This window comes from Tamandua tetradactyla, chromosome 20 (genome assembly GCF_023851605.1).
Source record: "Tamandua tetradactyla isolate mTamTet1 chromosome 20, mTamTet1.pri, whole genome shotgun sequence".
NCBI lineage: Eukaryota > Metazoa > Chordata > Mammalia > Pilosa > Myrmecophagidae > Tamandua > Tamandua tetradactyla.
In genome coordinates this window covers 51,340,606-51,353,548 of record NC_135346.1, presented here as the reverse complement: position 1 = coordinate 51,353,548, position 12,943 = coordinate 51,340,606, and the positions used below count along the sequence as shown (strand labels likewise).

General features: G+C 50.1%; 1 protein-coding gene across 1 annotated transcript; it reads right to left on the bottom strand.

Annotated features, from left to right (window-relative positions):
* Positions 1-9,338: 9,338 nt before the first annotated feature.
* On the bottom strand, positions 9,339-12,011 carry FOXI1 (forkhead box I1). Its single transcript, XM_077138099.1, has 2 exons — positions 11,385-12,011; positions 9,339-9,898 (listed from the first exon to the last, which is right to left on the bottom strand). Exons 1-2 carry the CDS (start codon positions 11,959-11,961, stop codon positions 9,339-9,341), a joined length of 1,137 nt encoding a protein of 378 aa, XP_076994214.1. The 5' UTR covers positions 11,962-12,011.
* Between the last annotated feature and the right edge of the window lie 932 nt (positions 12,012-12,943).

The following is a 12,943-nucleotide window of genomic DNA, read 5'->3' as shown; positions in this document are numbered from 1 at the left end:
CCTGGACACACAGGGAATCAGCATTTGTATGTGTGTGTGTGTGTGTGTGTGTGTGTGTGTCTTATGTATGAAAGGCAGTGTGACCCTGGATCCATCCTTTGTGCTTTGTGGGATTCAGTTTCCTCATCTGTGAAGTGAGCTGTTTGGACCAGATTTCTAAAAACCATTTTGTTTTTTTTTTTACAACTGGGAAGGTTGAAAAACTTATGTTCTGACAGAAGATGCAAGTCTTTAAATGCTGTTAAAATTACTTAGTTTTAGGCAACTATGGACAGTTGTGGGAGGTAAACGTGTGAGAGTATGCATGTCTGTGTGTGCCTGTGGTGTGTGATTTTCTGGTACCTCCAAGCCCCACCATGTCAGCAGCCCCTGTGTTATCCACTCGTAGGGCCATCTCTCAGTTTGGGGGTCTGGGAGCATAAGCATCTGGGGAGGAGAGACAATGGTGGGTCTTTGATTTCTGGAACGTACCACATGTTTACTGTCAATGATGGAGCTCTCTAGAGGGTTTAGAAAAGGCAGGTTGGGACGGTAAGAAGGAGGGGAGACCTCATTCTCCTCCTGTAATCTTTACATTACCTAGGTATTCTGCAATTGGGGAAAGGGCCTTCGTTCCTCAAGATAATAATCTTTTTTTCAAAGAGAAACCCAAAACTAACAAGTAAAAGATGTCGATTTGCATCCAATTGCTAATATAAGAGATATTTCATCTGGACAAGCCAGTCTGTGACCACATATGACCACACGACACGTGATATTCATAAAAATTCTGAAATACGGTACATTCTTTATCTTTATTTAATAGATGATGGATATGAAGCTCAATGAAGTAATGTTACTTGCCCAAGGGCCAAATGAGGATTTGAATCTAATTCTGTCTAGGTCTTATTCTTTCTTTATTTTTCTTACTTTTTTTTCCCCACCAAACACAAGAAGTTCATAATAATAAGAACAAACCCTCTCTATTTTTGCTATGTTGGGTGATACCTCCTACTCTTTCCCATTTTCAACATAAATTTACCTAGACAAGTCAGTGTAATAGACAGTACTTTTAAGCTTTTTGATTTTTTCATCTTTTATCATCTTTCTTCTAACAGAAGCAGGCCCAGATTTAAACCCAATCATTACTAGATAACAAGACACTTGACCATGCCAGGGAAGGGCTGGGAGTGATTTAGGGTGAACCCTGATCAAGGTTAGTCTTGAATGCCTCAGAGAGAATTAAGGAGAGCTGGACAAGCCTTTAGGAACAGGGAGCTGTGAGTGTGGCTGTCTTAGGAATCTCCCCTGGGGATGAATTTATTTAAAAATTAGTGTCCAGTAGTGGGTTTCATTCATTCATTCATTCACTCGCTCACTCATTCATCCATTCAACATTCACCAAGCACATTCATTGTACCAGACTCTATGCCAAGGAGGCCATCAAGACCTGGTTCCTGGCCTCTCAGAGCTCATAGGGTATAGGAAGCCACACAAGTAGAGAGACAGCCACCACTGGTGGGTAAGTGTCACGGTCAGGTTCATGTGTCAACTTGGCCAGGTGGTGGTACCTGTTTGTCTGGTTGAGCAAGTGCTGGACTGTCTGTTGCTCTGAGGGCATTTCATGGAATTAAATCATGATCATGTTGGCTGCATCCACAGCTGATTCCCTTTGTAATCAGACAAGGGGAGTGTCTTCTGCAATGAGTGACATTTAATCTAATCAGTGGAAGACAGCTTCTCTTCTCTTTCTGCTTCGGCCAGCAAGCCTCTCCTGAGGAGTTCATCCAGACCCTCCATTGGAATCGTTGGCTTCATAGCCTGCCCTGAGGATTTTAGACTCTACATTCCCATGGTTACATGAGACACTTGTAAAAATTTTATATTTACGAATATTTCCCATTGATTCTGTTCCTCTAGAGAACCCTAACTAATACAGTAAGGGCCCAAGGCTATAGGAACACACAGGTTGGGCGGTCAGGAATGGCTTGCTGGAGCATGTGACTCCTTAGATGGGAACTGAAGGTAGGGGTGGGAAAAGGAGGGGATTTGGGAGGAGGAAAAGATATTCTGGAAGTGAGAACAGCTCCTGGAAGGGCCCAGCGATGAGAAATTCAAATATTTGCACTAATATTTTAGGGACAGGGGATTTGCCGGTAAGTACTTACTGACATTTATTCCACTGCTGTGCTAAAGTCTGCTCGTGCTGGTTCATGAATTATTAAGTTTTCAGGAATTTTGTGAATCCAATCTTAAACACAGTCATTATTAAAAATTAAATTATATAAATGCAGTTAGGTAAATTATATAAAAAAACAAAGGGAAAAAATAAGTACTCAAAACTCATCATTTCCCAATTGTTTTACTGTGTTACAGTTTCACATATGCTCTTGAAGTGATTTACCCCTATTGGGGCTGTATGGTAGAACTACTATTTAATAATATGTATGTATCTTCCCAATCCTGTAGTGAGTTACATCACATGAATGCCTTGAAATCAACCAAATAGGGAGTGTTCGCACCATGGGAATGGCAGATGCTATACATCAGGGCTATTTTTCCCCCCTGGAGAGCTGGATGTTAAACATTGATCAGCACAGCCACTGAGCTTAATACACAGACAGGAAATTCAGAAATTACAAGGAAAAGGTCAATACATTTTCCTAAAGTGATCACATCTGTGTGACCAGTACCAGGACAGAAAAAGCAGAACATTATCAGCATCCCCAAAGGGCCTTCTCATACTCCCTTCTGGTCACCAGTCCTTCCCACTCTCCACCCTCCTCTCTGTCCCTTCCCCTTGCCAAGCACAGAATCATCTAGCCTGAGTTCCCACGAGACTCAGGAGCTCTAGAGAGGGCTTCTGCCAGCCCCTCATTGCCATAGCCCCCACTTCCTCCCTATGGTGACAATATTTAGACATTAATTTTCTCACTATTCTGTTTTAAATGAGCTGTTTTGGTTTGCTAAAGCTGCCAGAATGCAATATACCAGAAATGAGTTGGCTTTTACAGTAGGGATTTATTAACTTACAAAGTTATTTTGAAAATGTCCCAATCCGCCGGATGATACCTGGACTCTGAAGACAGACTGCTGGCATCTGGGACACCTCTGTCACATGGGAAGGCACATGGCCGGTGTCTGCTGGTCCTTCTCTTCTGGGTTTCATTGCTTCCAACTTCTGGCTTTTAGTGGTCTCCTTTCTTGACTTCTGTGGGTCTTCTCTTAGCCCCTCTGGGACTTTTCTCTAAACTTCTCTGGGTGTTTCTCTCTTAGTGTCTCTGGGGCTTTGTTCTGTGTGTGTGTGTCTTAATTTCATCTCTTAGCTTCTGAATGTATTTTATCCTCTTATAAAGGACTCCAGAAAGAGGATTAAGATGAACCATGCAAATTAATGTGGTCCTGACACTAGAGAAGCCTGGACCACTGAAGGGCTCTAAGGAGAGAGGCATGGCCAGCTTTGCTCCTTAGGAAGCTGTTGTCTGCATGGGGAGGGACCGACTGGGGACAGGGACACCAGCATGAAGGCTGACATTGGTCATGAAGTCTGAGACGTTTGTGGCCTGAGCCAGGGTAGCACCTTTCTGAAGATCATTATCCCATGTGTTATTGTTCCAGAGTCTGTGGAAAGAGAACTATTTGCACAGTTAAGTGAAGAGAGGGCAATTCTGCTCCACAAAGATACCATGTCTTATTCCCAGGTCAGGCATTCTCTCCTAGCACAGACCCTGGAGCCAGGAGGTCCGCCTCTCATATTTACTAGCTGTGTGAACATGGAAAAGTTACTTAACTTTTCTGAATACTGGATTCCTCCATACCAGATCTAAATAATGATAGCTCCAGCCTCAAAGGATGCTCTGAGCATTGACTTGTCTATGGTAAGTACTTATTCATAGTTAACACTCAGTAAATGTTAAACACCGCTGTTGCCTCAGGTGCCTGACCTGGAAGAAACCGAGAGGGGTTTCCTGCAGAGCTGCACCACTTCTATGACAAACCTGGTGTTTTTTCTGGGTGGGCTGGGGCGGTCTTCTGAGACCCAAGGTCAGCCTCCTTGGCAAGAGAGGACCATATGTTCAAGGTGTTCTTTGGGGACCCACAGAGAATTGGAAGAAAGCAAATGATATCTGCAATATTGCAATAATTCTGTCCCATTGAACCCCAAAGGAGGATCGAGTTGAGAAGGTTGGAGCCAAAGGTCAGTTTCCTGGTGTTTTTACAGCAACCCCTGAAGAGAAAATCAACAGGCATTTTGCAGAGAAAGCAGCGCAGGCTTCTCTCCTCCCGAAGGGAAGCAGAGTCCAGGGGTCAAAATGTGTGTGTAGGGCAGGGAGCTGCACTTGTCTTCCACAGGGTCGAGGTTCGGACCTCTGCTGACATACTTGCAGGGGTGGCTCCTCCTGACTTGGGTGCGACATCCCTGCATCTGTCCCAGCAAGAAAAGTTTTAATGCCATCAGAACTCATCATTCCCATTTTCACGGGAGTATGAGCGCCTGAGATTTAGCGTCTATAGACCAGGGCTCCCATCTCTGCTCCCTCACTTATTTGCTGTGAGATCCTGATATGTTTCATAAATCTTGCTGGTGTCTGTTTTTTCCTGGCCAAAAGGACAGAATAACAGCACTTACCTTACAGGGCTCTCGTGAAGATTAAATGAACCTTCTTGAATGCCTAGCGCAGAACTGAGGCTCAATCAGTGTCAGTTCTTCCACCCCAGCCCTCTGTCCTTCAGCTTTCCTACCTTTCCAGTCCTATGTCCTGACCCTCATTCCAATAAAATCTGCTGCCCCTCATTCCAATAAAATCCCCCCAGACTTGGTGTTAGCATTTCAGGAAATCTGAATGTTCACTTTCTTAGTCTCATATTCTAGGTAGAAAGCAGGTCTCACATGGATTCCCTTTTCTTTTAAAGCATCCCTAATTGTGGGTGCCTAGGGGCCATGCAGGGCTAAAGGAACCATTCCCCAGCCATGGCCTTAAGAGCTCAGCTTAGTCAGGGGCTGCCCGGGGACCAATCAGCTGGGCAGAGACATTGCTAGGTACAATGTGGCCTGCATCTTTTTTTTTTTTTTTAGTATTTTTATTGAGCAAGCCATGGTGGCTCAGCAGGCAAAGTTCTCACCTGCCATGCCAGAGACCTGGGTTCGATTCCCAGGTGCATGTCCATGCAAAAAAAAATTTTTTTTTCATTGACATATTTTCACACACATACAGTCCATACATGGCATAAAATTAATGGTTCATAATATTGTCACATAGTTGAGTATTCATCACCGTGATCATTTTTAGAACATTTGCATCATTCCAGAAAAAGAAATTAAAAAAAAAAGGAAAAAAACGCACACATCCCATACCCCTTACCCATCCCTCTCATTGACCACTAGTATTTCAATCTACCCAATAAATTTTACCCCTTATCCCTTCTATTAATTTATTTTTTATACATGTTTTTTATTTATCTGTGCATACCTTGAGTGAAAAGAGCATCAGACACAAGGTCTTCACAATCACAGAGTTACATTATGAAAGTTGTATCTTTATACAATCGTCTTCAAGAATCAAGGCTACTGGAACACAGCTCAAGGATTTCAGGTTCTTTCCTCTAGCCACTCCAAAACACTGTATACTAAAAAGGGATCTCTATATAATGCATAAGAATAACCTCCAAGATAACCTCTGGACTCTGAAATCTCTCAGCCACTGACCCTTTATTTTGTCTCATTTCTCTCTTCCCCCTTCTGTCAAGAAGGCTTTCTCAGTCCCTTGATGCCGGGTCCTGGCACAGCACAGGATTTCTATCTCACGTTGCCAGGGAGATTGACACCTCTGGGAGTCATGTCCCAAGTAGGGTGGAGGGCAGTGAGTTCACCTGCCAAGTTGGCTTAGAGAGAGAGAGTGGCCTGTCTATTGGGCTCTTGTTATTGGAGGAAGTGGTTTGCTAGCGAGTGAGGGCTGGACTAGAACTCTGCTCACTTGTGCATGACGATGAGAGAATGACAAAAACAATCATCTAAGGTTCCATTTCCCACCAGATGATGACTGCCTATTTTGCATATATTGTTTCCTGATTTTTTCCCTTGTATTTTTATCCATTAAAATGAATGGAAGTATGACATACATATTCTGCTTTGAGGCACATTTTCATAGTGAGGTTTCAGGGTGAGAGTGTAAACCATTGATGTGAGCCTCTTCACTTTGGTTCACATCTATCATCCTTTGGTTCCAGTGTCCCCTCTTCCATGCAGACTTCTTGGTCTCTCCAACACATGGGAAGCCCTCTTTTCAGACCATTTCTTTATCTTGGGGACACATCTAATATAAAGCTGAAGGTTAATAAATGCTGGTTTTCATCCATAGCAGTTGACACAAGATTGAACCCTCGGCAGATAACCTATCCTTCCTCCTTCCCTCCCTCTCTCCAGCTCACATATTCTCAGAGGAAGAGAACCAAAATAGGAGTGAGGAGCGGCCAGCAAAGCCTGGACAGGCCAGACTCCCTCTGACCTGGGTTCCACCAGCCCCACCCTTCCAGTGAGCTCCTGGCTCTGCTACCAGGAACTTCTCTCACATCCCAGATGAGTACTGGCAGGGTCTTTACACAGCCAGAGCCCTGGAGGCATTCCCTTTACTGCCTGTACCCATTAAATTCTGGGCTGAAGGAGAATGGAGACATGAATTTTGTGGACGTTAATTCTAGTAGCCCTGTCCCCCCTTTGGGTTAGGCTGGTCTCTCTTTGGGCTGGTTTCCCTGCCCAGCAACTGTTCCCCTCCCTCTTGACACCCACTGCAAACCTGCCTTGGGAAAAGAATGGGCGGTGAAGTGCAGTGACGATTTTCAATGGACGGTATGGGATTTCAGGGTCTGTTTGGGCAAACTTGGTGGCAGCAGGGTCTAATGTGACAAGAAATTCTGGCCCGGGCTCCAGGAACCTGCATTTAACACTGCCTCTGACCCCATCTCACTGGTGACATGGGAGGCATCCCTTCGCCTCTAGCCTCCAGTTTTCTCTGTAGGCAGCCAGGGGTGGGCCTGTGCGGTGTCCTGACACTGTCCATTTCCTTTACTTCTCTCAGCCGCTACCACGGCCACCTCTACTGCCAGGGGTGTCTCTAGTTGACTAGGGAGAGGGATTCCCCAAGGAAGAATTTGAGGGGTTTCTAAGGAGGCCCCTCACTTTTCCTCCTTTTGATTTCTACAATTTTCTTCTCTTGTGTTCAGACTTGGCTCCCCAGGACTGGATACAGTGGATGCGAGTTTTAACTGAGACATCATCAGTTGATCTGGGTTTGAATCCTGACTGTGTATCCTTGATCGAGTTATAGAATCTTCCAGGAGTCAGTGTTTTCACCTGCCAAATGGAGATAAGAGTATTATTGCATTGAGTTATTTTGAGGCTTAAATGCAACAAAGTCTGTCAAGTCCTAATAGTGCATGGCATGGAGTAAACCTGCAATGAATGCTAACTATTACTAGCTAACTATTACTATTAATTATTATTACTATTATTAGTATTATTCACTTCCCCTTTGTCACTCCAGGGAGAGAGAGAGCTCCCCAGAGTCCACACAGGGAGCTTGGCATAGCCCGGGCAAGTGTCCAGTGCTCCCAGGTTAAGCCCTCTTTACGCACACCTATGGAGGGGACTCCCAGCTTTCTAGAATTTTCTACCTCAGCTGGGGATGGGTTGTCTGACACCCTTTGTGCCAGGACCTGCAGTGAATCAGTGTACCCTCTCGGGGGCTGTCACGCAGGTCCTGCCTGCAGAGGGCTTGTCCCAGGGTCTGCCCACAGACTCGGCGAATGGAGGCGCAGAGGGCTGGGGTCGCTGCTGTCAGGATAGCCAGACCTATGCCATGGCACGGTGAGGGGTAGGGTGGCAGGCCTGAGCACTGGCTGGCTGTGAATTCTAGGCAAAGAGTTCATCCTCTCTGACCCTCTGTTTTCTCTTTTGGACAATAGGACTAATACAACCTCCCCCACTGGGCTGTCAGGAGGATTAAGCATCCTAGCACTGTTATGAGGATGGCAGGAGCTGGGAAGACTGGAATATGCAAGGACATATTTTGTGTTGGATCTAGATATGCCCACCCCATGCCCACGGGCTCCCCTCTCGGGGCCCTCTGTCAGTCTCTACACCAGTGTGGGAAAGTGTCTTAGGACCCACATTCTTTCTCTGCCACTGTCCAAAAGCCTTTCAGCTCCAGGCTGCACTTGGCCCCACTTTGGATCAACCAGGAGGCCAGAGACGGAAAACTCACAAGGAAGGACTACACACTCTGCACAAAGTTTTTTTTTTTTTTTAATTAAAAAGAAAATAAGAAAACAACAATCCTCCCTTCCCCCTAAAAACAAACAAACAAACAAAACACTTCCCTGTGATGAAACATCGTGTACCAAAAAACAAGACACAGAAGTCCCAGGGGCTGCTGTTTGCTAGGTCCCTGCGCGGAACCCCTGCGAGGGCAGGCAGGCTGCGGGCCCTGCCCTTGAAGCCACTGTTTTCTCAGACAAACAGTTCACCTCTCCCTGGCTATAAAAAAAAAGGCAGCGCTTATTCAGGTTTGTTTCTCTTGGAAGACTCAGCCCTGCGAGCTTCACTGGTCCATGGTGCGCACACAGGAAGCTGGGCTTTCAAACATTTTACAGGCGGGTAGTGCTGGGGGGGAGGGGCGGGGGAGTCTGTGGGGTGCACACCCCTGCTTTTCCTGACCCCGGCTCTGCTCAGGGTCCTTGGGGGCAGCGACAGGAGTGTGCAGAGAAGTCGGGAGAGGCAGGACAAGGACCAGGGCAGGTGTACCCGGGCAGCTGCTGCATCTTGATGGACAACTACAAGGCAGCGTTGAGACTCTGATAAGCTTTGCCATCATCAGTTTCCCACACTGACCTTTCTTTGCTTCCTGACCAATTTCCCCATCCCTGCCTCCTGCTGATTTGACTTCTGCTCTGCCATTTCCTAGTTTGTAGAATAACCCCGGCAGAGCTGCTTCACCTCCTGGAGCCTCAGTTTCCTCATCCGGTCAGTGGGGAGGCTCACGTTGACCTCAGTGTCCGGAAAGAGCCCCGCACTTCCCCTGGCATTTATAAGGACTCAGCGGACGGCCACCACGATGACTTTTATGCAGTCCTCGGTGCTTTCCCGCGCAGGTCGCTGCGTCTGTGTGTGTGTGTGTGTGGACATAGGTGGGATAAACAGAAGGTGTGGACAGAGTTCTAGAGCAAAGGCGGAGCTCCCGCCAGCCCCTGGTGGGAGGTCTGGGCAGCAGCGGCGCGGCCCCAGCCCGCAGCCCGGCCGGCGCAGGGGAGCTCCGGGGCTTTTCTCTCGGGCACGTGCAGCTGCCTCGGGGCCTGTCCGCACGCTAGACCTCGGTGCCCTCCCTGGGGTACAGGACGCTGTTGGCGTTGATGCTGCTGTAGAAGTGGGGGCCGAACTGGTTGAGGACGGAGCCCCCGTAGCCCAGCACAGCGGGGGGCACCGGGGGGCCCCACTCGCCGCCGCCCCCGTGGCCGCTGAGGCTGCCGAGCGGGGGGTAGGCGTTGAAGCCCGGCAAGTTCTGCCCCAGCTTGTCGGCGGGCTCGGGGCTCAGTCCCGGCGCTGCCCCCGAGCGGCCCCCGGGGCTCGGCCCGCCCGCGAAGGCCGTCACGGTGGAGAGGAAGCCATTGAGGCAGGGGGAGGCCGAGGGCGCAGGGGAGGGCCGCCTCTCGGGGGAGCTGGCGGTGCCCGGCGAGGTCCCGTCCGCGCCGTCCGGGGCGCCCGCGGCCTTGGGGCTGCCCCCCAGGAGACTGCTCTCGGTTTTCTCCGAGGCCGAGTCGCCGGGGCCGGACGAAACCTCCGATTTTCTCTTCCTCTTCCTGCGGAAATTGCCGTTGTCAAACATCTTCTCACAGTTGGGGTCGAGGGTCCAGTAATTCCCCTTGCCTGGTGGACAGAAGAGGGAGAAGGCTGAGTTGAGAGACCGAGAAAGTGCTTTTTGTAGTCCGAAGCTAAAAACTAAGGTAATAAGCGCAGAAAGAGAGAGAACAAAGGGGAGGGACCGGGAAAAGGAAAAGTTCTGCAAACTGCCAGCCCCCTACCGTGGTATTTATTTAAGCATCCCCTGTGACTAGGCACTCTGGAATCACAAAGAGAGAGACACTGTCCCTGCAGCCCAGGAGGCTATTGTGTGGGTCTCTAAGAAGGTCGAAGTTCTGGGGGGATGTGGGAGTGGGGGCAGGGGGTGTTTCCATGGCTGTAGCTAAAGAAAAAGCTCAGCTTGGAGGGAAAAAACTCAAGATGCCTTGAGAGTCCAGGGCAGAGAGTCTGAAGATGGACTTGAGTCCTTGCTTTCCTCCTAACTGATTGAAGGACTTAGGGCGACCCTCAGTTTACTAGTCTGGAAAGTGGGCATGTTGTAGCTGTCACTTCTTACTCAGGCTCACTGTGAGAAAGGGCAGGCACTAGCTGGGTAAAGGGCTTTGTGGCTGCCGGGTGCCACCCCTCTCCTGGACACCGTCTCTCAGCCTGAGGGTGGGAGAGGTCTTTGGATCCCATGTTTGCTCTCTTCCGGGCTTGCCGACCACCCAAGGGGTAGATCGGGGAATCCTCTGAGTCTTGCCCTGGCTTCCCGGGGAGGAACAAGAACGGACTTTCATTCTGGGGAATGAATACATGAGGATTTGATATAGTTTTCTCTGTACATCTCTGCATTTTAGAAATCCATCATTAAAAAGAAAAAGGTTGCAATCTGGTGCTACAGAAATCTCTGTGCGGAGTCAGGCTCTGTCACTGTCACTTCTCTGTCACCTTAGGCAGCAGTTTCCCCTCTGCATCTGACCCTCCTTATCTGCAAAATGGGTTTAATAAGGGCTACCCTGGCACATGTCCTGGGATTAAAGGGGATTATGTAAATATGGCAGGTGACCCAGTTCCTGCCCTTCAGTGGTTGTTCAGCAAATGTCAGACCCCCTTTGGGCAGGTCTGTGACATGAGCAGGCACAAGGCTTTTTGTCTAGTTCAATCACTCGTTCGCCTGTGCTGGGACTGCAGATGAATCATAATCAATCACTGTGCTTGTTAGTAATGCCCGCATCTCACATGCATTATTATCTCATTACCTCACACAAACCTGCGCAGTGGACACTGCTACCACCCCTCATTTTCAAAGGAGGAAACTGAGGCCCGAGGCCACTGACCCAGCAGACCAGTGGCCCAGCAGGGAGCAGAACCAGGTCTCCACTGCTGAGCTCCAGGTGCTGTCTCCTGGCAGCTGCCCATCTTGGGGGCACGGCCATCCTCAGAACTTTCTAGGAGGAGATTTGGGGAGAGGGTCCAGGGACAGGGTCCACCGGGTTGGTTGAAGCTGTGGGCCCTGTCCCCTCTGCAGGGGGTCCGGGCAGCCCCCACCCCGCCCTTGCCGCCCCCTCACCTGGGTCATCCTCGTCGCGGGGCACCTTCTTGAAGCAGTCGTTGAGGGACAGGTTGTGGCGGATGGAGTTCTGCCAGCCCGCCTTGCTCTTGTTGTAGAAGGGGAAGTTGTCAGCCACGTACTGGTAGATCTGGCTGAGGGTGAGGCGCTTGTCGGGGGCGCCGTGGATGGCCATGGCGATGAGAGCTGAGTAGGAGTAGGGGGGCCGCACCAGCTTCATCAGCTCCTCCTGCGAGGGAATGGGCAGCCAGCTCAGGTCGCTGCCCCCCAGCCCGGACACGCCGGGCAGCAGCTGCCTCTGCATGCCATAGGCCTGGGGCAGGAAGGGGCTGGCGTTGGGGCCGGGCAGGTAGGGCGGCGGGGTTATGCTGGGCCCGTTGAGCCAGAGGTAGGGGTTGGGGGTGGCGCCGTACTCGCCGCCCCCCTCGAAGGAGGGGGGCCGCTGAGGGCTGGGCACGCTCTGCGGGTGGAAGAAGTTCTCGTAGTAAAGGTTCATCTCGGGGGGCTCCTGGCCGATGCTGGGGAACTGGGGGCTGCAGCGAGGCGGGGAGGGCACGGGGAGGTCGAAGGAGCTCATGCTGGGGCTGGCTGGGCAGGGCTGGAGCTGCCTGCCTGGCACCTGCACTCCGGGAGCTGGCCCCGACAGGTGCCTGGCAGGCCCCGGCCTCCCGCTTATACCTCCGCGGGCTTGGCCTGGGCGGCCCCACCCAGGGGCGGCCACCTGCCTGAGCTCAGCAGAGGGCCCGCCTCCCGCATCCACCAGCCAGGCGTGTGCCAGCCGGGACGACAGGTCCCCACCAACGACATGCTCACACGGGCTCGCTGCGGCTGACAGTCAGATTACGAGAGCATCACTCTTCCCTCTTTCCTTTTCTCTCTTCTCACTTTCCTTCCTTCTCTGTCCTTATCATCTTCGTGGGTTTTCTTTCCCTTTTCTCCTCCTTCCTTCTGTCTCTTTGTGACTCACTTTTTTCTCTTTCCCCTTTTCCTTCTTTTCACATTGTTCTCTTTCTCACTTTCCTTCTCCCCATCCCTCTCATCCTCTCTGCATCTCCTCCTCTCTGCTTCTTTCATTCTTTCTTCACACTTTTTCTCCCTTCTTTTTGCTCTCATTTCCTTTCTTGCACTGTGTCTCTCCTTTCTCCTTCTGACTGTGTTTCTTTTTCTCGGCAGCATCTTCCCGTCCATCGCTCACTTTCTCTGTGTCTCTCTCCCCACCCTGTCTGTCTCCGTCTTCTCTCCCAGCCCCACCCCTAGCTTTCTGATCAGCTGCTCCCCGCCCAGGCGCTTTCTCAGAAGCCCAATACCGAGGTCCTCTGAAACGAAGAGTCATCCGCTGGGCACTAACTACTGAGCTGAGCATGGCATTCATTCAGCGGTGCTCATGGTTCCCGCGTCGCTCCCCACACAGCCCTAGAGGAGAGCAGAGAGACAGCGGGGGAAGGTCCCCTGGGAGGTGCCCTCCACCAGAGTGGCGTTTCCAGGAGAGGACGCAGCACTGGAATGTCAGAAGGGAGCAGAGAAGAACCTGGCCTCTGGCTGGCTTTCAAAGGGGGAGC